Source organism: Lotus japonicus, chromosome 2, assembly GCF_012489685.1.
Source record: "Lotus japonicus ecotype B-129 chromosome 2, LjGifu_v1.2".
Classification (NCBI taxonomy): domain Eukaryota; kingdom Viridiplantae; phylum Streptophyta; class Magnoliopsida; order Fabales; family Fabaceae; genus Lotus; species Lotus japonicus.
Genome location: NC_080042.1, coordinates 54,260,791 through 54,285,005, shown reverse-complemented (window position 1 = coordinate 54,285,005; position 24,215 = coordinate 54,260,791). Strand labels below are relative to the sequence as shown.

General features: G+C 43.3%; 1 protein-coding gene and 1 long non-coding RNA gene across 2 annotated transcripts; both read right to left on the bottom strand.

Moving 5' to 3' along the window:
* Positions 1 to 7,067: 7,067 nt before the first annotated feature.
* Positions 7,068 to 13,730, bottom strand: LOC130736649 (uncharacterized). The gene is made up of 2 exons (XM_057588450.1): positions 12,297 to 13,730; positions 7,068 to 7,409 (listed from the first exon to the last, which is right to left on the bottom strand). The coding sequence occupies exons 1-2, from the start codon at positions 13,728 to 13,730 to the stop codon at positions 7,068 to 7,070; spliced, it is 1,776 nt and encodes a 591-aa protein (XP_057444433.1).
* A 9,278-nt stretch (positions 13,731 to 23,008) lies between these two features.
* LOC130735456 (uncharacterized) lies at positions 23,009 to 23,972 on the bottom strand. The gene is made up of 3 exons (XR_009018459.1): positions 23,558 to 23,972; positions 23,205 to 23,471; positions 23,009 to 23,046 (listed from the first exon to the last, which is right to left on the bottom strand). It is a non-coding gene; the product is annotated as an uncharacterized LOC130735456 (long non-coding RNA).
* Between the last annotated feature and the right edge of the window lie 243 nt (positions 23,973 to 24,215).

The following is a 24,215-nucleotide window of genomic DNA, read 5'->3' as shown; positions in this document are numbered from 1 at the left end:
ACCTGTGTTTGGGGGGGCTATGTATGCCCTTTTTGTCAGATGTCGTTGGTGGATTCTTCCGTGATTCCTCATCGTTCGGGGAAGACCCGGAGCGAAATGACTACTATTGAGCCTTCGACGTGGACCCGGACTTCATGCATGACCAGATGGGAGTCGATGATGGAAGTATGGGGGATGGGTGATTAGAGTCTATTAAGGTTGGGTGTTAGTGTCCTAGCTCTGACATTTTGGGATTGTACATTTTGCCTACGGGCGTTACACTTTTCTACTTTCCGTCACTGGAGGTTACTCGTGACGAGGTTGCTACTTACAGCGGGGGATGTTATATGTATTGTGTATTAGTTCTGTTGCCTTTCGCATTTGGGTTTTATTTATTTCAGTCATAGTTATTATCGAAAAAAAAAATATTTACGTTTTTCCGCATTAAGTTTATTTTGGTTACTAAAGTGACGCCACCGAAATCGGGGTGTTACAACACGCACCCGCGACAGTGCGTTCGTCAAAGAGTCAATGTCAAAACCCAGAGTTAGTGTCGGTCAATACAACACAACTCCAATAACAAGAGTACTAAAGTACTCAGTGACTTTCAATCATCACCGTAGCTCACCTCAGTGGCTTTCCCCAATTCCCAGTAACTTCAAGACTTGACGACTTTTCCCCGTCTTTCGCAATCATTTTCCCCTTTAGGTTCCCTATGGTTCATTCGTTAATGAAAACGTTTCGAATTGAATTAGTCAGGTTATGAGTTTAATTCTTTGAAAACTAAGTTCTCTAAGGTCTTTAGTTTTCGAAATTCTATTCATTCTAAGTTTTCCAAAAACCCACCAAAAGAAATTCCCGGGGAAAGTCTAAGTATATAAACGATAGCTAAGTCTCAAACCTTGAGTTTGGACTTTCCTAGGGTTGTTCATCCAACCCGAAAATCAAAAGGAATCAGTTCAGTGATTCTTCGCTCCGAAGTCGCGTCAAAACGCACAATTCAATAACATCTCAACATCATAAGTTATGGAAAACATCATAACACCAATTCATCATCATAATCAATATCAAATAAAGCATAAGTCGAATTTATTGACGCCTATCATGCAGTCATAGCTAATAGTAAGTTGCCCTAACCTCGAACTGCTCCAGCCTCGTGGTTTAAATATCCTTCACACGATTGCTCTGAAATATCCAAAGTCCCTTCAACTGAACCTTGGAGAAAACAAAGCAGAAATCCAAACAAAATCGATTAGCTCGATCTCAATACATTCATTCACGATAGACAAAGCATTAAAGCTTCAGAATACAACAATCGGGTACGAAAAGACAAGTTTTCGAAAACGAAAAACTTTCCTCCCCCTTGAAATAGCTCTCGGCCATAAAGAGAAAAGAGCTCCGGCTCTTTTTCTTCGATCTAATCTGTTTACAAGGTAGTTTTAGGGTAAAACTAAGGCAAAGAAACTGTCGGAAAATTTTTCGGACGATCGGATCGAAATACGGCTGTTCAGGGGCGTTTTGGTCCAAAATAAAAGCTCAAAACCCCAAAGTTATCACATCGGAAAACAAATTTGACAGCGATGATCCTAACGACATTCGTAACAACTAATCCTAAAGACACGAAGTCAGATTACGACTTTTCGACATTAAAGTTTCGAAATGTGCGACAAAAAGGGTTTTGAATCAGTTTTTCAGATCCTTGACAACTCGATCAAAATCGGCGAATACCGACGAAGGTTCTAGCCTCTTGGGCACGTATTGAAGATACCCCAACAGAGAAATCAGGAAAAACGAACAGTTTTACGAAAAGCTCGAAACTTTGAGCACAGAAACAGCTAAAGAAACGCAGTAGAAACAGTGATCAGAGGTAAGAATCAAGCTAGTTACCTCGATACCTTGAAGTAGGAACGAACTGCGCGAAGATCGGTCAAGTTTCGGCGAAAAATTTCTTCTCCCCTAAACTCGCGGCCCCAAATGGAAGAAATGAAAAGATATTTTGATTTTTTTACTATTTATAGGCAGGTGAAATCGCGGGAAAATGAAAATTTCGCGATTCCAATTTTTGCAGCACATTCACCGATGAATTCTAAGAGAGATTCTGGTGACATAATTCCAAAACTCAAAACAAATCTCTAACATTTGGGAAAAACGATCCATAAAATCCCAAAAGCGGTGTAAGTTAATCTGTCCCGAAAAACTACTTTTTGCTGTGATGGTCAGACGACAAAACTTTGTTCTGAAGAAAGATTGGAAACATCGAAACAAATCTGGCAACGCGGATGGAAACTTCGTTAAAAGTCCCGAATAGAAAAAGTCTTCATCCAGTGATTGAATTTAGGGTTTCGAAGCAAAGAAATTAGCGTCGTCGGACTTCCGAAAAGTGAATGCTATCGTGCGTACAGTCCAGGGTTCCAAAATGAAACACTGGTCGAAGGAAAAATAAAGAGAACCTTTAAATTTTCCAAGGATTTGAAATCTCACTTAATACGTTGCTCTAAAAGCGAAATTAGCCCATTCTAGACACTCTCGCCATAAGGCAGGTGTGCAGACGACTCGCACTAATTCCTAAAACAACTATGAAACATTCCTCAAGCAATTCCTGAACTTTCATCTTCATTAATCTTTCTCGAACAGCAAACTCTTGTCACGCTTACACTGATTCTACGCGTGAGTCGGAAATTAACTTGTCATGTAAATCCAGGTCTTACAGTTGTCATGGTGGAGTGTGGGATTCGAAACTGAGTAGGGGAGGGGTGGTTCAATTGAGTGAAACTGAGTTTTTTCTTTGTTAATCAGTTTGGGTTTAACATTGATTTATTATTGTTGTTGAGATGAAGATGATGAGGAAAAAGATGATCATATAATTTTTTTAATTGATTTTTTTCAACATGTGGCATGGACTAAATTGATGCATTTCATGTTTTAACTTTTATTTTATACACGTGGCAACCACGTGGACCAGCCCATGTATCACATAACGTGACCCATCATCCTTTCCGTCCCAAGGTCTAACGAGAAAGGAGAAAAAAAGACGAATGTGGCCTATGTTTGCAACTTCGAGGGATTTTTGAGCAATTTCTGGAGTTCAGGGACGAAAATACTCGGTGCCTACAACGTCATGGACCAAATAGGAGATTCACTCCTTGCAAAATTGTTGAATGATCTGTGTTCCATCCATGAACATTGAGATGAGGTATAGTACCTAGAGTGTAAGGAACGTGATGTGAGATTCCTAGAGAGAATGAGAGCGTAACCACTTTGGAGAGAGAATAACTGAATTTCAATCTTGTTATTTCATAAAATGAGCTAAGAGTCCTTTATATTTGGTATCCCCCCTATTTATAGTTGGGCTTAGCGCCTCCAAGTCATCCTAATGGGCCAGTTGGGCCTCCGGGAGGAAGGCCCAAATCCCCGGTGTGCTCATCGCCCCAAGCCAACGCTCATGGGCGAGGGACCCTGGGGTCTCGCCCAGTCCACAAGTCCACAAGACACCGAGCTCAAAGCATGAGAGCTAAGTGTGTCTTTGAAACAGAAGAAACAAGGCGATGGCCATAAGAAGCTAACTAGTGCTAAAAAATAAGGTATGAAAACAAAGAACAATTGCCAACATGGCTTGGTAATTTAAAGCTTAAAAATTTACATTTCGGATGTCTTGTCACGCTCCCTTGGCAGACCAAGTCCACAAGCAAGTTTGTGGCGGTGACGCTCGGTCCGCCCACCCTGCCATAGCCATGCATGTGTCCTGAATCGTGACCCCTTGACATGTGTCGAGCCTTCGCCACGCGTTGCGCCCTGAAGTGATACAAAAGTCAGTGAATCCACAGAATCTCAACTACTATCTTTGGAACGTCCTTTCGAATCACAATAGAGCCTGACAATTTGAATTCAAACCAATAAGCTTCAACTGTTGTAACCTTTCGTTTAATGCATTGTTTTTCCTTTTCCCGAAACTCGCGCCGCACTCCCTTGAGTAATCATTTTATCCTGCCACATCAAGGCACGATTCCCCAATCGCTACTCTCCCTGGCCTTTAAATCCTTTCCCCTTCCATCATTCACCTCTTTTCATCAACTGTTCCCATATTCATTCCTGACTCTCACACTGGTTCCCTTTGCCGATCTTGCGAACTTAAAGCTCCAGCCCCTCTTGCTCCTCTTCTCACAGTCCTTTCCTGGTTAGTTTCTTATCCTCTCTTTTTCCTTCTATTTTTACGATGCCTTCCGCAGGGGCCCTTTCCTCCTTGGAGGAGATCAAAGCCCATCGCTTGGAAACCTTTGCCACTCTCCCTTCCCCCATCTCCGAGGCTCCTGATCAAGGGGATCTTGACCAACCATCAGAGCTTTCTACCAGCGGATCCCTTTCTGACCTTGCCCACAGGGCTGGTCGGCTTTGCTGTTCTCCGCTATTAGAGGGCATCCTTCGCACTGCCGGCTGCCAAGAGCAAGATCGCCCTTGGCAACACCGTGTGTTTAACGACCCCAAGTATTCCCACTTCTTCTTTGTATACGAATACTTGTTTCTTGATCTTGGTGTTAAACTTTCCTTTTCACCCTTTCTCACCCAAGTGATGTGTGACATTAACGTTTCTCCTTGCCAACTTCACCATTGCTCCTGGGTCTATCTGAAGTGCTTTGAAATTCTCTGCCGCATCGTTGATGTGGTGCCTTCCCTTGCCCTCTTTTCTTTTTTCTTCGAAGCAGATCCCCGATCTCTAGAGACCCATGGTTGGGTCATTCTGGTGCCCCGGTCGGGCCGCAAACGATTTGCCCCTTACCAGGTTGGCTCCGAATCTTTCCTGGCCCGCCGGTACTTCCGGGTCATCGTCCACCCTACTTACCCCTCGTCGTTTACACAGAAGGATGGGAAGTCTCTTTTCCCTTTTTATTGGACACAGTGTCCCAAAACCACATCTAATTCTCTCGAAACGCGTTCCTCCTCTAAAGAGAATTTCGCCATTGGTGTCTTATCCCAACTTCCCCTTTTCAGTTGCGCTTACCTGCTTGGCGCTTCCCCAGGATCCAAACTGTTTCCTCGATTAGGTTTTTCCTTTTACCTCTTTCTTCACACCTTCCTCTTAATCTTCTTCGCTTCTGATGACTCTTTCCTTTGTTTTTCAGGGAACATGAAGTTTTCTACTTCTGAACTGCTGGAGGCCTTCCTCTTCTGGAATGTTAAGGCACCTTCTCCGGCCCAAGTTGGAGAGAAAAGGCGAAGCTCGCCGATGGGCGAGGGCTCTCTCCAGAAAAAGAAGTTGGGTGAGACAGGCTCCCAAGTCGCACCTCTGACTGTTGCGGGCGAGGGACCCATCGCGTCCGCCCCGGCTGTCTCGGATAGCACACGTGACTGCTTGGTGCCCGATCATCATGGCGAGGCGAACACTCCCCCTGCTGTGGATACCTCTTGCCCCTTGACCTCGATGGCCGGCCAGCAGCCTCCGTCCTCTGACCGCCTGCCGTCTCCTCCGCCCGTCCAGACTACTCACGATTCACCACCCCCTAACTCCCCTAGGGTTGGCGGCGAGGAAAAGGAACTTCCCTCGGATCGCCCAAAGGACCCCTCCAGCAGCTCTTCCGCCGATCCCTTCTCCTTCTTACTTTCTCACCCTTACCTTGAGAAATTGAGGGAAGTTCCCAACCAAAACCCGCAGGAGGTTGCTCAAGAAGCTGTGTCAAGTCTTCTTCGCGCCGGCTGTCTGTTCGCCCAGGTGGCTTGGCAGGCTCGGCCACTCACCGGGATTGCGGGCTCCGCCAAGAGGTGGAAAAGCTGCATTCCATCAACCTTCAAGCCAACGAGACCTGCTCTAAGTTGTCCACCTAGTTAGCCACTAAGGTGGACAAGACAAAGAAGATGCAGAAAAAAACTCGCGGAAGCGAAGCTTGCACAGGTAGCGGTGGACGAGAAGGAGAAGGAACTTGAGAACCAGGTTGAGGGACTCCGTAAGGACCTTAGCGCCAAGGAGGCCATTATTGCTTCTTAGGAGGGAAATCTTGCTGCTAAAGATAAGAAAATTGCTGATCTACGCGAAGGGCTGGCGGCCAAAGGTGAGTTACTTGCTGAGGCCCAGTCAGATTTGGAATCAAAATGAAAACTCTTGGCCGAGAAGGATGCCCAGGCCATCGCCCTGCTTTCGCGACGACCAACGAGCGTATCCGTGACTTCCTAATTTGTAAAGCCCAGGTCAAGCATCTCCATCCAAATGTCAACCTTGAACCCCTGGGAGTTTTCAAAAGGATTACCCCTGCCGGACTGGTGGGTCGGGAAGATCCGCCGGAAGTCGCTCACGTTGACCTTGGAGATGCTGTGGAATAAGAGAGAAAAATGTAATGTTAACTTGTTTGAAGTTATTGTAATGCTTTGCACTTTTTAATTTCGTTTAAACTCTTTGTTTGTATTTTACTTTCAAGTTTGATCGATTCAGCTTTATTTCTTTACGTTTTGTGTTTGTTTTAGCACTTTTCCGGAGTTTTTCTTTTCTCTCAACGCCCCCCATAGTTCCCTTGTTCCTGAATTACGTCTGACAACATTGATGGTGTGCCTTGTTTAACTAGGACTTCTGCTCAATTTTTGAACTGAGGCTTTCGTCACACCAATATTTCCCGTAAGAGCAGGTGTGGCCTCGCCGGTTTTTCCCCGGCGAGGACTTATTGTTGCTAGGGACCCAATGGCCATATAGGTTTACCCAGACTTATGCCTAGTTATTTCAGGGGGATTTTTGGGATAAGAAGCTTATCCGCACACATCGCTGACGAGTGACGGCGAGCTGCGTCGGCTTTTCCGGAGCGATCCCCAGACTTCAAGGTCGTGTTGGGATCGCTACCTTCAGGAAATTTTTCCCACATAGCTCTCGTCGCAATTCAGTGTGATTGAAACTGCTGGATACAATTTTTGTATTTTCAATCAGACGTTATAGTCAACAAACTCCCGAGATGGAGAACAAGAACGTGTCTTTGTTTTTACCATTTAGGCGCTTTGGCCAACAAACTCTTGAAATGGAGAACAAGAACATGTCTTTTTTTTCACACCTTCAATCTTCGCGAGACGCGCCTAGCTGATCATCCTTGCGTCGAAACCAACTCCTTGTCAATCCTTTAGCTGTAATAGTATTTCAGGCTCGCTGCGTTCCAGGAACGTGGCACTCGCCTTCCGTCCAAGCTCTCCAGGTGATAAGCCCCCTTCCCTAAGGCCTTCAAAATTATGTAGGGGCCTTCCCATATTGGTCTCAACTTATTCCCACTGCTCCCGATTCGTTTCTTTAGCACCAGGTCCCCCTCCTGCATCGCCCTCGGTCGCACTTTCAAATCATAATTCGCAGCAGCTCGCTGCTTCATCGCAGCCTCTCTGATGCGAGCCTCATCGTGTGTTTCCGACAATAAATCTAACTCTACCTCCATGTTGGCAGAATTCTCACCCTCAAACCGCGGCGCTGTTCGCTGTGAGACCCAAGTTTTTAAGCTTAGAATAAACCGATAAAATTCCTATTCACGATTAGTTTCGATGTAACGTGAAGGAAAAACCTGAACAAGTGTTTATCAAATGGAATAAATTTATGAAGGAGAAGGTTCAGGAAAAGGCTAAGGATAGTATTAAAGTCGATATAAGTTATAGCGCAAGTAGTATTCGCTTATACCTAGGGCGAGAGCGTTAGTAAACGACTAATTTGCATTTAAAGACACGATGAAAACTAATTACAAAAATCTTCAGAGAAATGTTAGAGCTTCTCTTAATCTTCCCATGACAAGCGTTTCGATACGAAACCCTGGAATGTACGAACGTCCGATTCTAGTTCTCGGAGGTTTGCCAAAACTAAATCCCTGATGGCTCAAGAAACTTAAAATAAACGGTCGATGAAGACTTTTTGTATTCGGAGCTTCAAACGAAGATTCCACACGCGATCACCTATTTCTTTCGAGGTTTCTAATCTTTCTTCAGAAAGAAGTTTTCTCATCCGACATCAACTGCAAAAGTAGTTTTTTCTGGTAAAATAGATTTACACCGACTTTGGATCGTTTGTCTAAATTCCAAGAAACCTATTCTGAGTTTTGGAATTCTGTCGCCAGAACCTATCTTAGAAATCACAGAGGAAGGCATAGGAAAAATCGGTATCGCGAAATTTTCATTTTTCCGCATTTTCCATCAACTATAAATAGCTTGAAAAAAATCAAAAATTCTCCAACACCATTGCCATTGAACCCGCGAGCAAGAGGAGAAGGAGGGGAGAAAATATTTTCGCCGTTTCTCGCCTGATCGCTGCACCGACAGTTGCTACTCGAAGACCTCGAGGTATAGATGCTATCCCTTACTTCTGATCGTCAATTCTGTCGTTTTTCTCTATGTCTTTCTGTGCTCAAAGTTTTGAGCTTTTCGTAAAACTGTCCAAATAACTTGATTTCTCTGCCTAAACTTATTCCCTGCATGCCCAAGAGCATGTTTAGCGGATTACATTTTGCCGAATCTCGCCGAATCGCCGCCGAGTTTCAATTCTGCTCGAAAAACCCATTTTTGGCCAAAGCTTCGTCCTTTAGACTTAAAACTCTCGACTGAGCTTAGAGCTAGTAGGATTAATTGTCATAAACGTCGTTGGTGACGTCCCCATCTAATTTGTTTTTCGAAATTCCAGTTTTGAAATTCCGAGCTAAAAACACTGACCAAAATACCCCTGCGTTAGTTTTCGATCCGATAATTTTTCCGAGCTTTAATTCGCCTTAGTTACGACTAATGATAACCTAGGAACCAAGTTTGATCGAAGAAAAAGCTGCGCACACAATTAGTGTGTGTGGCCGAGAGCACCCTCCAAGGGGGAGGAAAATTCTTTTTTCGAAAACTCGTCTTATCGCGTTAGATTATCGTACTTTGGAGTTTATGATGCTTCGTGTAACTTTAGTAATTGTTGTCTGCTGAGTTTCTGACTGATTGTGATTGAATTCTGTGGTTTTCGCTCTAAGGTTCGTTTGAGGAATTCCAAGGAGCGGAAGGAGGAGATTGTGAAGGAACTCTTAAGGATCACACTTGAGGAGCTACAGGTGAGGGCTACTCACTGAATACTAGATAATGCTTTAGGTGTCGACAAATTTGACTTGATTTATTGTTTATGCACTTGATTGTGATTGACTGGGAAATATTTTTTGAGGCTTCGGCTGGCAATGATGAGTATTTATCGCTGGATTTGTTTTTGATATTGATTCACATGCTATTTGCTAAATGGTTAATCTAGGATGTGTTGATATTGATTCACATGCTATGTGCTAAATGGTTAATCTAGGATGTGTTGATATATGTGTCATGACTGTTTGATTGTGCCATTTGATTGTGCAATTACACATATATCTGTTGTACGTCAGAGTGAGGATCACGGGCTGTTATGCCACACTCATCATGAGATTTTGGGAAAGTTTGACGGGACGAACCGAGGTTCGGACCCTTATTATCATTTTAGTGGATCGAGACCTTCTCTGGGAGTTACTTGGGATTATGGGATCTTTTAAACTCATAAGATTAGAGAACAACTAAATGGAAACTATTTTACAAGGAAAATTCCATAAGACACTAAACAACCTCTGAACCCTTTAAATAATGATAACAATCTCAGATGAAAGCTTAGGGTTTGAATATTACTTTTGGAAAATGAGAAGTGTCGCCGAATCCAAGTTTTGGGGAAACTAATAAGTTTCTGAGTATTTTATACTCTTTGCTCGATGAGCAGTTTATTTATTTGACTATCTAAAGGATAAGTCAGGGAACTATAAGTTTCCAAGTACAATGGTACTCTTTGCTTGTTGAGCAGTTTTGACCATCGGAATTAGACGTGTCGGATGACTCGAGAAGTTTTCATGAGTGATTGCACTCTTCTATATTTAATTGTCTTTTGTCGCAGAATCAACTTTTACCTTAGGGTATTCTTTTTAGAGACAATAAGTTAGCTAGAACACGTGACGACGTGACGAGTGAGGTCGGAGACGTTGTTTGGCTAATCACGTTGCATTCATTCACACATTTCTGGGGTTAATACACGGCGGGAAGTCGGACCTCGATGGATTCCAAAATGGTCCTAAGACCCGGATTTCCATATAAGAACACTACGATGATTCTTAGTAGCAGACAGAAATGGCAGGCCTACGGGTATACTGTTGATCTGACTACATTTTGTTTGGTGTAAGAGATGCCCGAGCAGAAATGGTCCCACTTTGGCCGGTGATAGGACTGGCTCGTTGGTGTCCATCCTTCCGGATTGCATCTTGTTCCTCGTCATCTCATTCATGCACCAGGCATACTGACTTAGTTGCCGAGTGTGATTGATACTTGTTATTCTTACTTGATATATGTTAATTGTCATTATTTGTCATTTATATTCATTGGAAGATATACAATTTATAATGCTATCACAAACTTCTAAGCTTAAGTAGCTATCCCTTAAACTTTATCTACTGGGTGTATTACTTATGTAATTCTTTGGAGTTGACCCTCGCGCCTTCTGCTTGTGTTTTGGCGGACTACGCCCATTGTCAGATGTCCATGGCGGATTGGTTCACGATGGTCCACCCTTCGAGGGGGGCTAGGTTTGAGATGCTTGATCAGGAGATCCCCGGCTCATGGGTGGTCGACCCCGCTGGCCACATAGCGATTTACTCGGGGAGAATAATGGAAGATCGTGTCGACAGTCTGGGACACTTGACGGAGGGAGTTCTGAGGCATTACACTGTCAGCTTCAACCTGCCACCCGGTGTACACTGTGGACCCGGTGTAGGAGTACCACCACCACCGTCGTCTTCTGACGACGAGGACCCCTCGGAGGAGGAGCCTGTGGGAGGGACTTCATCGAACTCTAGCTCACCTACTGTTGTCGTTGCTGATGACCTTGGATCGGGTCCTGGACCCGTGAGACCAGCACAGGAGCATGTTGCAGTAGCGAGAGGAGGGATGGTTGCAGACATGGACCTAGTCGTCCTGGATTCTGATTCGGGCGATGATCACGCTAGCATGTAGTTGTGAGTGCTGAGGTGTACTCCTCTGGACAGGATTAGGTTAGGAGTAGAGTTATAGCTCTGGTCGTCATGTTTGTATTTTGGGGCAGGGTAGGTTCCCGACCATTAGCTTTTTGTGTGATTTTCTTCATGGGAATCACAGAGAGTTGGTCGGACTAGGAGGTCTTGTTTAGGCCGTTTTGGGCTGACCTACTTTCATTTTGGAGGACTGTATTGCGAACACTTGACCTTTCACTTTGGTTTATACATATTGCCCACGAGCACTACTTTCGGTTACTTCCCGTCACTGGAGGATACTCGTGACGTGGTTCACTACTTACAGCGGGGGCTGTAAATATATTGTACATTAGTTATGTTTATCTTTCGCTGTAGAGTCTTTATTTCGACGAATCGTTAAGTTTTATTATCTAAACAAATCGAAAAAAAAAAATATTCACGTTTTTCCGCTTTATTTTCTTTTTGGTTACTAAAGTGACGCCACCGAAATCGAGGTGTTACATTCACCAAGAACTGTTGTCTATTTCTACGGGCAACATGGCGTCCGCCCCATAGTCCATCCTGAATGGAGTTTCCCCAGTGGTTGAGTGTCGTGTCGAATTGTAAGACCAGATTACAACCGGGAGTTCATCCAACCAGGCTCCCTTCGCCTCCGAGAGCCGGCGCTTCAAAACCCGCAAGATCACCTTATTCGCCGACTCTGCTTACCCGTTAGTTTGAGGATATTCCACTAAAGAGAACCTTCTCTGAATACCCATCTCTTCGCAGAATTCTCTTGTTTGATTACTTGCAAACTGCGTCCCATTATCTGAAACGATCGCCCTTGGTACTCCGAATCGGCATACAATTCTTTTCGAGTAAAATCTTACGATCTTGGTTGTAGTAATGCTTGCGAGGGGCTCGGCTTCCACCCATTTGGTGAAGTAATCCACCGCTACTAGGATGAACTTCATTTGCGACCTGGCGGTGGGGAAAGGCCCGACGAGGTCAACTCCCCACATGGCGAAGGGCCATGGGGAGCTAATCGTGGCCAATTGTTCCGGCGGGGCCCTGGGTAAGTCTGCAAATACCTGACACTTTTCACATTTCTTCATGAACTCTGCACAGTCTTTTCTTATTGTGGGCCAATAAAAACCTGCCCTGAGGACTTTGCTTGCCAAAGACCTTCCTCCGATGTGACTAGCGCAAACCCCCCCCGTGAACCTCTGCCATAACAGCCTCATATTTCCCAAGTGGAGGACACCTCAGGAGGGGCGAACTAAATCCTCGTCGAAAGAGTATCCCATCGAGTAATTTGTAGTGTCCCGCCTCTCTCCTTTGTTCCTTTGAGTACTTCACTACCGCACTTGGTTCCCTCGCCAAGATGTCTACGATGGGGTCCATCCAAGTTTCTGGGCGGTCAACTGAGGCTACAAACTCTTCTTCTATGCTAGGATTGGCGAGCGTCTCTTGGATCACACTTCGATTATTTCCAGGCTTCCGAGTGCTTGCCAATTTCGCTAGGGCGTCCGCCCTTTGATTCTGTGCCCTTGGCACGAACTCAACTACGACCTCTTGCAGTCGACCCATCAAAAGTCGTACGCGCTCTAGATATTTTATCAAGGCCGGCTCCTTCACCTGGAATTCCCCATTGACTTGGTTTGCCACTAGCAACGAGTCCGTTCCAACCAGCAAACTGTCAATCTGTACCTCAATTGCTAACTTCAGCCCGACGATCAGGGCCTCATATTCTGCCTGGTTATTGCTGGCTTTGAACTGGAATATGAGGGACTGCTCTAACACCAACTCCCTAGGCCCTTGTAGTGTGACCCCTGCTCCACTTTCGTTGTCATTTGATGATCCATCGACAAACAATGTCCATTGCGTGCTCACCTTCTCACCGTCTTCCGGCGTTAACTCCACCATAAAATCAAAAAAAGTATGCGCACCGACCTTCCCCCTTTTGTCGTATTGCAAACCGTATTCTGACAATTCAACCGACCATGCGACAAGTCTCCCTGGCAAATCCGGCTTCTGCAACACCTGTCTCAAAGGAAGATCAGTTCTTACTTTTACCTGAAAGCTTTGAAAGTAAGGTCTTATGTGTCTGGCAGTAACGAGGACGACGAGTGCCGCCTTCTCTATCTTCTGATACCTAATCTCCGCCCTTTGAAGTGTATGGCTTACGAAGTAAACTATTTTTTGCTCTCCGTCTACAACCTGAAGAATGACGGAGCTGATTGCATGATCGCTGACAGAAAAATACAAGTGCAAAGGGAGGCCTTGGGCAGGTTTTGATAACACGGGTGGCGCGAACAACATCTCTTTGAGACGTTTAAAAGCTTCTTCGCATTCTGAACTCCACTGAAACGCCGCATTCTTCTTTAGGCACTTGAAGAATGGGGCCGACTTGTCGCTTGAATGAGGGAGAAACCTGGACAGGGTCGCAATCCGTCCCGTCAGGCGCTGCACCTCTTTTACAATGCTGGGGCTTTTCATTTCTTGGATCGCTCTACACTTATCTAGATTGATCTCAATCCCTCTTGACGTAATCATGAAGCCTAAAAACTTCCCGCCCTGTATACCAAAACAACACTTCTCCGGATTGAGCTTCATATTATGCTTTCGGAGCCTGCCAAAATCTTCTGTCAAATCCTCATGATGGCTTGATCCCAAAACCGATTTTACGATCATATCATCGACATATGCCTCCATGTTCCTCCCCACTTGCCTCTCAAATACCCTATCCATCAACCGCTGATACGTCGCCCCCGTATTCTTCAGCCCGAAGGGCATGGTTTGCTAACAGTAGCTTACCCTAGCGGTCATGAAGGCCGTTTTGTCTTCATCCGACTGGTGCATCTTGATTCGGTCATGAATCCCGAATAGGCATCCATCAGACTCGGCAGCTCATTTCCCGACGCTCCATCCACTAGCTTGTCTATGCTCGGTAATGGATAAGAATCTTTCGGACATGCCTTGTTCAGGTCTATGTAGTCTACACACATTCGCCATTTTCCGTTCGCCTTCTTTACCATTACCACATTCGCCAGCCAAGTAGGATACTTAATTTCCCGGATGAAGTCTTCCACTAGTAATTTGTTTACCTCTTGCTGGATTGCCTTCTCCTTTTCATCGCCCATTCGTCGGCGTGTCTGGGTCACTGGTTTAATTCCGGGATTTAGCGCTAGCCTGTGGCAAATGAAGTTCGGGTCTATTCCTGGCATGTCCTTGTGACTCCAAGCAAAAAGATCCAGGTTCTCGCCCAATAGCTTTGATAATCTTTGTTCTTAAGCTTCAGTCAGTCGGGTCCTTATTTTGAGTATCTTCTCGCCAAATTTCAGTTCCTTGGTTTCTTCGATCGGCGTGGGCCTGTTGACTCGCCCCTCGCCCCTTGGATCTAGGTTCTCTTCCGGTGCATCGACCTCGTTGCATCGGTGCCCCACTGAGGCGTTCCTTTTCCCATACCGGTCTACCGCATTGCAGTAGCACTCCCTCGCAGTTTTCTGGTCCACAACCACTCTCCCAACTCGCCCATTCGGCAAAGGATATTTAACCGCCAAGTGTGCCGTTGAAATCACAGCGCACAACCGGTTCAAGGTGTTTCTGCCAATTATCATGTTGTAACAACCCTCCGTTCCTAGGATTAAGTATTTCACCCTCAGCGTCCTAGCGTTCTCTCGCTCGCCGAATGTGGTGTCAAGGTCAAGGACGCCTCTCACCCATACCTGCTCGCCCGCAAACCCCACCAGAGTCCCTGCAAAAGGAATGAGATCTGCCTCATTCAAACCGAGCCGATCAAATACCCCGCCGTAAATGATTTTCGCTGAACTCCCTTGATCCAAAAGTACTCGTTGTACATTAAGTTGGTTGACGCGAATGAGGATTACAATCGTGTCGTCTAGATGTGGCTTTATTCCAACGAAGTCATCGGATGAAAAGGTAATGTCTGGATGTGAAAAACCGAAAGGAACCTCTATTACTGTATTCACCGCCCTAGCGTACCGCTTTCTAGCTGCACTGGTGATTTCTTCTCCTCCAAATCCTCCGGCGATCGTGTGCACTCCTTTAGGTACCGGAGCATTACCTCCCTGTATTCTAGTAGGTTTTCCTGCCGCTATCAGTTTTCCTACCTCACGCTGCAACGTGTGGCATTCCTCTGTGACGTGACCCATGGCCTGGTGATAAACGCACCACTCGCCTCCCGGCTCGCTGCTTATTTGCGTCGCTAACGGTTCTCGGAGGATTTCCGATTTAGACGATTTGTCCAGGCACGCCAGCTTTCCTTTTGGAGATGAGTTTCTCCATTTCCTCGAGGATTTCCAATAGCTTTTCCTTTGCAATGTCTGAGGCTCCGCCGATGTATTTGCTCCCCGGGCATGTGTGTCCTGCTACTCCAAACTACTACTTATGTAACGAATCAGCCACCTCCAATCTCTGAGAGTCTCCAACGACTGAGGTGACGACGGTTTTTCTTCTGAAGGTTTCAACAAGGAGACTGAAGACTCCGCCTCCTTTTCGTGTCGCCCTCTATACGCGTGACGCGGACCACGCGTGTGTTTCATCCTTCGTTCGCTTTGTCAACGTTGCGCTTCCATCGAGTGCCACCAATAAATCAAGAATTTGATTAAGAAATCAAAAAACCAAAGAGAATTGCACGAAAAATTGAACTTCACTCAGCCAAACCACAATCCACGTAGTCCGGGAATCGAAACCTATCGATCCCCACAGACGGCGCCAAATGTTCCATCCATGAACATTGAGATGAGGTATAGTACCTAGAGTGTAAGGAACGTGATGTGAGATTCCTAGAGAGAATTAGAGCGTAACCACTTTGGAGAGAGAATAACTGAATTTCAATCTTGTTATTTCATAAAATGAGCTAAGAGTCCTTTACATTTGGTAATCCCCCTATTTATAGTTGGGGGAGTTGGGCTTAGCGCCTCCAAGTCATCCTAATGGGCCAGTTGGGCCTCCGGGAGGAAGGCCCAAGTCCCCGGTCTGCTCATCGCCCCAGGCCAGCGCTCCTGGGCGAGAGACCCTGGGGTCTCGCCCAGTCCAATCTGGTCCCTTCTCATTTTTGTTGCATTATCTCCCTCTGCTGCCACGTCTCTATTTATGATTGCTCTCACTTAGGTTATTCAGTCAGGCTTTCTCTAATGGTATCTATCACTGTGTATTTGTCCTCCTTTTATAGAAAATATTAGGCTTCACCTAGGCTATGTTCAACAACGACAACACGGTTGTGGTGTAGTCAGAATAACCGTGCTAAGCTTCTTGCACATTTTCTTCTGATGGGCGATCAAACATGGCCATGGCTTCAATGGCATGGTCGTGTTGGCTTTAATTACGTCAGCATGGGCATGTTAGAGTGATGCAGGGGCATGGGCTCCTATCTCTTTTCAGCATGGTTGTGGCTAGAAGTTATCACAACCGTGGTCATTCATTAGCTCATCAAAGTCCACATTTATAGTCAATTGCACACTTTTTTCATTGTTTTCCACTTTATTCCACTTTTCACTGATATTATGTAAATATACTTGAAAGCACATGAGTTCTGAATAGTAAATGTATAAAATGATAGTGGAATGAGGGTATTTATCATGCTTTCTAGACGCACGTCATCTATTTCCCAAATATAATTATTCATAATTGATTCTTTTTCACTATTAATTGCTTATTTCCAAAGAGGACCATCAAGAGAAGAAATTGCTTCACTATAGGTCAAAGGATATCATGCCTTTAAGTAAATACTAGGATTGTAGCCCGTCTCCGTGCGATGCACGGACGAGCAGTTCTACAGTTTATCATATTTATTCAATTTATTTATTTAACTTCATTCGATTAACTTACATACCAATAATTGTAATCTTTAGTAATCACAACCCGAACATGGCTTAACTGAAACACAAGTGACATTGAACTGATTATAAACATCTACTACTTATTAAAACAGACCCTTGGAATCACTATTCCTAAGAGAAATTTGCATCTGGACCGTTTAATTAAAGATGAGTCCATTTTCCCCTTTAATCTGAGCCATTCATTTGATGGCTATTGCATTTGGCTGACCCCACTCGATTTGTGGTGCATTTTTATCCACGTTAGTTGGCCACGTTTTTTTCCTTATCGCTGATCTCACTCTTGGCGGTGCAGAACGATGGGATATAGCGAAACAGAATTTTTCTGCCTGTTTCGTCTTATTGATGACCTCACCGGTTGCGTTGAAGAAGGAGAAGATTGTTTCATCCGTTTTGATGTCGCCGGTGTTGTTCATCAATTTTTCTTTATCTTTGACTGTAGTGTGCATTAGGTTTAGGAGCAGTTTGGAGAAGAGATGAGTGTTGCAGTTTGGGGGAAGAGAAGGTTAACTATCTTGTGCTAATAGAAAATATTATCTAATGGACAAAGAAAACATAAGGACAACCCCCTCATGGATAGGAAGAAATGCCACCTACAATAAACTTGTAGCCAAGGCAATAAAAAAGAGACAAATACCATAAGAAAACATAGTAACACACAAGAAAAGCCACTCAAGGATACTGCACTGCAAGGACCTGGCAAGAGATAAAAGACTACTCCCACACTATAATATATTTCCCACAACAAAAACACACAAAACCTTCGTCCAAATTTCACCACCAGGTGCTAAACTCCTAAGCCTTGATTTAGTAGAACCTTTTATAACAACCTTCATAATACACCCAAAACAAACCTAAAAAAGCACACACACAAAAAACAAATGTAACCAAGAAGACAGTAGGATCATACCACATAGCTCATATATACCCAACTATCTTCTAGCACCAAACATATAAAACCTGAGGAGAACACATTACCCCCTCAATCCAACTAATGTTCATCAAAATCAAACAAAAAACACAGCCTTAGAGGCACACATAACATAAAGACAACGCATAGATACAGAACCAATTATTTGGATTCACCCTTGGCCTATCTACAGATAATCACACCAGATAGAAAAAGCAACAAAATGAAATTACAAATATTCCTAATTAACTTGGGGATTTTATATTGTCATATCAGATATCAATTTGTTTTAAGAATCTGGCTAAGAAATTAAAATACTTGGGCATCTTTCTGATAAATATTTCACTCATCAGTTTTCTTGCAAAAGCAATGCTTAGGTGAGTAATGGCAATCTCACTTTTCCATGAAAGTGAGATAAATAATATGAAACTCCTAACATTATTGTGAAAAAATAAAGTATTGAACTAACTTCTTCTTAAATCTATAAATATTATAAGCTTTATGTTGAATGACATAAGTGAAAGAAATGTGTAATAGGGAAATTAAAGAACAGGACCACGAGTATGAATACTACAAAACAAATACTTATAACATCTTTAACAATAACATAATAACTTCACATAAACAACCACTTATGGTGGAAGCAACAAACAGTTCAACTTAACACACTTGGTTCCAAAATATTACAACCTGCCTGATATGAATGACTTTTAGCACATTACTTGGCATAACAAAAGTGGAATTCCAATAACACACATTCTAAATAGTGCACCTAACATATTGGCACCTTTGTTATACAAAAGGTAACGTACACAGAAAATAGTAAATACTAAACAAAATATAATATAAGGATGTCTTCATTGAGAACTAACAACAACCATTTGCACTTAGAGCATGAACATCCAACACAACAACTTCAATGAAATCTTCATGTTTACCATGAAATTGAACCTAATCAGTTGGCAAATCAAGAGTCTTCTCTTCACACACAGGCATAACAGGCACCTCATCACAGATTTTAATTGCTTTGAGACGATGAATCTCGGCTAACATTGGTTCTTCAACAATGGACAGATCATCAGAGATTTTAAGTGCTTTAGACGCTGAATTTCATCTAATATACCACCTTCAGCAATGGAAATCTCAGCAGACCCAGTTTCGAAATTTTTCATCAATTGAGTTGCACTCAATCTTCCTTGTAACATGCCCAGACTTGATATATTTCTTCTTGTAAGACCCGGATTTTCGGAACAAGTTAATTTCCGACTCACGCGTGGAATCAGTGTAAGTGTGACAGGAGTTTGATATTTGAGAAAGATTAATGAAAAAGAAAGTTCAGGAATTGCTCGAGGAATGTGGCGTTGTTTCTTTCGGAGCTAGTGCGAGTCGTCTGCACACCTGCCTTATGGCGAGCGTGTCCAGAATAGGCTATTTCGCTCTTAAAGCAACGTTTTGAGTGAGATTTCGAACTCTCGGAAAATTTAAAGATTCTCTTTATTTTTCCATCGACCAGCGTTTCATTTCGGAACTCTGGACTGTACGCACGATAGGTTTCACTTTTCGGATGTCCGCCGACGCTAATTTCTTTGCTTCGAAACCCTATTTTCGAGCAATGGATGAAGACTTTTTCTATTCGGGACATCTAACGAAGATTCCGTCCACGTTGCCAGATTTGTTTCGACGTTTCCAATCTTTCTTCAGAATGAAGTTTTGTCGTCCGGCGATCACAGCAAAAAGTAGTTTTTCGGGACAGATTTAACCGACACCGCTTTTGAGTTTTTCGATATCGTTTTTCCCATATCATAGATATTTGTTTTGAGTTCTGGATTTCTGACGCCAGAATCTCTCTTAGAATTTCTCGGTGATCGTGCTGCAAAAATCGGAATCGCGAAATTTTCATTTTCCCGCGATTTCACCCGCCTATAAATAGCGCGAAAAAGCAAAAATCCTCTCATTTTCACCATTGGAGGCCCAAATTCGTGGAGAGCAAGGGGGGAGGAGATTTTCGCGAAACCTTGACCAATCTTCGTGCAGTTCGTCCCTACTTCTAGGTATCAAGGTAACTAACACGATTCCTACCTCTGATTGTTGTTTCTGTTGCGTTTCTGAAGCCGTTTCTGTGCTCTAAGTTTTGAGCTTTTTCTAAAATTGTCCGATTTCTCTGATTTCTCGCTTGGGTTATGTTCCTTATGTTCCCCTGAGTCTAAAACCTCTGTCAGTAAACTCTGATTGCGATTCAGTTGTCCAGGATCTGAAAAATTGACTCAAAACTCTTTTTGTCTCACATTTCGAAACTTTATTGTCGTAAAGCTATAATCTGACTTCGTGCCTTTAGGATTTGTTGTCACGGATGTCATGAGGATCGTTGCTGTCAAATCTGTTTTCAGAACGGATAACTTTGAAGTTTTGAGCCTTTATTTTGGACCAAAATGCCCCTGCGTAGTCGTATTTCGGCCCGATTGTCCGAAAATTGTTCTGACAGTTTCTTTGCCTTAGTTTTACCCTAAAACTACCTTGTAAATTGATTTGATCGAAGAAAAAGAGCCGAAGCCCTTTTCTCCTTATGGCCGTGGGTTTTCCTAAGGGGGGGGAAGTTTTTCGGTTTCGGAAACTTGTCCTTTCGTACCCGTTTGTCGTATTCTGAAGCTTTGATGCTTTGTCTATCGTTTATGTATTGTTTTGCGATCGAACTAATCGATTTTGTTTGGATTCTGCTTTGTTTTTCTCCGAGGTTCAGTTGAGGGAACTTTGGAAGACTCAGAGCAATTGTTTGAGGAGAACTTTGTTTGCGAAGCTGGAACAGCTCGAGGTTAGGGCAACTTACAATATTAGCTATGATTGCATGATAGGCGTCGATAAATTCGACTTATGCTTTATCTGATATTGTTTATGATGTTGAGCTGATGTTATGATGCTTTTCCATAACTTGTGATGTTGTGATTTTGTTGGATTGTGCGTTTTGACGCAACTTCGGAGTGGAGATTCATTGATCTGGTGATCTTTGACATTTCGGGTTGGATGAACAACCCTAGGCAAGTCCAAACGAGGGGTTTGAGGCTTAGCCATTTGTTGGGATTCGTTTGAATACTTAGACTTTCCCCGGGAAACTTCTTTTGGAGGGTTTTTGGAAAACTTAGAATGATTAGAATTTCGAAAACTAGAGACTCTGGGAGACTTAGACTTTGAGAAGTAAACTCATAACTTGACTAATTCAATTCGAAACGTTTTTACTAAACGAATAATCATAGGAGAACTAAAGGGGAAAATATTTACGAAAGACGGGGAAAAGTCGGCTTTTGTTGTGGGTTTGGAGAGTTTTGGAATTGGGGAAAGCCACTAAGGTGAGCTATGGTGATGATTGAAAGTCACCGAGTACTCTAGTACTCTTGGGAGTGTTGTTCGAGTCGTGCTGTATTGACCGGCACAGACTCTGGGTTTTGTTTGGGCTGTGTTGTATTGACCGACACTAGACCCTCGTGTAATCTTGTTGGTGGAGTTGTGTTGTATTGACCGACACTAACTCTTGGGTTGTTTTGAGTTTGGGTCGGAGCAGTTTTGACCATCGAGATTTGATGAGTCAGATGACTCAAGAAGTCATCAAGGGTGATCGCACTCCTTTCATAATTAATTATCTTTTGTCGCCGAATCGACATATACCTTCGGGTACAGTATATCTATATACCTTCGGGTACAGTATATACCTTCGGGTACAGTATATGCCTTCGGGTACAGTATATCTATATACCTTCGGGTACAGTATATACCTTCGGGTACAGTATATGCCTTCGGGTACAGTATATCTATATACCTTCGGGTACAGTATATACCTTCGGGTACAGTATATGCCTTCGGGTACAGTATATCTATATACCTTCGGGTACAGTATATACCTTCGGGTACAGTATATGCCTTCGGGTACAGTATATCTATATACCTTCGGGTACAGTATATACCTTCGGGTACAGTATATGCCTTCGGGTACAGTATATCTATATACCTTCGGGTACAGTATATACCTTCGGAGCTTCACTGAGGCGTGAGACTTCGTGAAAGCATGGAACTTCACTGAAGCGTGAGACTTCGTGAAAGTGAGTAAGCTTCACTGAGGCGTGAGACTTCGTGAAAGCAGAAACTTCACTGAGGCGGGAGACCTCGTGGAGACGGGAACCTTTGCTGAAGCGGGAGACTTTGCGGAGGCGTGCAACTTCACTGAAGCGTGAGACTTCGTGAAGGCGCGAAACTTCACTGAAGCGTGAGACTTCGTGAATGTGTGAGATTTCACTGAAGCGTGAGACTTCGTGAAAGCGTAAGACCCCATTGAAGCGTGAGACTTCATGGAAGCGTGAGATTTCATCGTCGTTTACCCTAGGGCAACGACAGGGAACATTGGTTTAGTTGGATACGTGTGTGTTGGGAGGACGATACATTGTTTGACTAACCTTATCACCTAACTTCATATGTTGAGATTATGATGATTTGATGTTGATGAACATCGTTAGGTATTAATGATTGAACTGTGTAGGAGATTCGAGAACATGCTATGTATATACCTTAGAGTAGGCAATACATAACTTATATGTATATATATACAACATATGTATATATCCCCTTTATCACAAGTTGATTGTATATCTATTGTATTCTGTAAGTTGACCCTAGCGCCTTGGCTTTGTTTGTATGTTTGTGTTTGGGCGGTCGGCCTGCTGCCAGGCGTCTGTCAGCCGGTTCATGATGATTCGTTGTGCGGGAAAGACCCGGAGCGGAACGATTATTACTGAAGCTTTCGACGAGGACCCGGACTTCATGCCTGATCGAGGGAGGGTCGATGATAGTAGTGTGGGGTATGGGTGGTTAGAGTCTTTTGGAGTTGGTTGTTACTGTAATAGCTCTGATTCGTTTTGCTTTTGGGATCGGGTAGGTTTCCGACGCATGACTTTTTGTGTGGTTCTCTTACTGAGGGTTCACAGTGAGTCAGTTGGACCATAGGGGTCTTTGCTTAGGCCATTTTGAGGCCGACTTTCTCCTAGTGGTTTGTAATTATACTTTTTCTCACTTACACTTCTGGGTCTGTATATATTTGCCTACGGGCACACTGCTTTGGAGTCACTGCGAGTGCGCGTGACATGGAGTGCAGCTGAGGCTGTACATGTTTATATTTGTTGTATATCGGTTAGTTGAGTAGTTGGGTTTTGTCTTTACTTCCTTATCGTTTTTATTAAAAGAAAACGAAAAAAAATTACCTGTTTTCCGCGTAAAGATTATTTTTGGTTACTAAAGTGACACCTGGAAATCGGGGTGTTACACTTCTCAGCTGACATTGTTGTTACCAACCCAATAATGTCTGATAATGAACATAAATAAATACTCATTCAATTATTTGTTAAAAGATCAGGCAACTAAAATAAGGCAAGTCCTAAAATGACTAACTATAAGATAATCTACTAATCCTTTATTAGAATAACAAACCAAAACCCAAGGATAAATTAAAAAACTGGTTACCTATAAGATAATCACTTTCCCCATGGTAGCTGCAATGTCAAATGAGTTCTTCAATGTTAATCCAACATATGGGATGATCTCAGAAGAGTCAGTAACTACATGTGTCCTTCCATTAAAAAATATCTTGAACTCATGCTCGGTGGCCCGAAATGCACCACCATTCTCACCAACAGAAAAATATGTGATCTTGTAAACATTCCCCTCAGCCAATTGACTTGTGAATTTGGAAATGAAGTTCTTGTTGATGGAAGCTTCAATTTTCAGACCCTATTAGACAAAACAATTTTTCCATAAATAAATAATAGCAAATAGCAAAGAGTATAAATTGATGAAAAATTGAAGCTCCTACTAACCTGATGTCATACAAGATGAAATCAATGACCAAATAGTGCATCATCTTCTCTGCTACTACTGCTCCACATCTGACAACAGTCCTTCTCAAGCAACCTTCTTCCAAAATCGGGATGATCTATCCTGTCATCTGAGCTGCCTCACCTAACCACTCACAAGGGAAAATTGGTCCTTTTCGTTCCACCATCTTCTCTGATTGTGACCAAACACTATCGTTGATGACGGAAATTTCGTACTTTCCATCATCAACTCTTCTCCTTCTCCTTGCTTTCTTCATCTTCCATTGTCTAATCTCCATCAAAATCGAACCTACCTCTATGTAGGGTGACGATGATCTAAAAGGAATTCACAATTTCATCTCCTCGTCACTCATGTGTACCATCGGCTGTGACAAGTTCAAGCCTGAAGAAAGAAAACCTAATTCTATGATGTGGGATAGATGATGACTCATATCAACCGTCAGATTGAAATTGGAATCAAAGGCTAGGATTTGAGCTTTCTTAGGAATAGTAACATGGGGGTTTGCCTTAAGTAATAGTAGATAATAAAACTCATCTCCTAGGTTGGCTTCCTTCTTGGCCCTTTTAATTCTCCTAAGTTCCTACCCAACATTGTTATGACTAATATTAGGTTCACATGTATGTTTAATTATTGACCTTT

Bases quoted from the DNA above. Each gene is read 5' to 3' on its own strand.
- LOC130736649 (XM_057588450.1), bottom strand. From the start codon at position 13,730: ATGCCCTTCGGGCTGAAGAATACGGGGGCGACGTATCAGCGGTTGATG. The intron at 7,410-12,296 runs GTAGTGAAGTAC...TGGGTCTCACAG, and splicing joins TGGCGAGGGAACCAAGTGCG to CGAACAGCGCCGCGGTTTGA.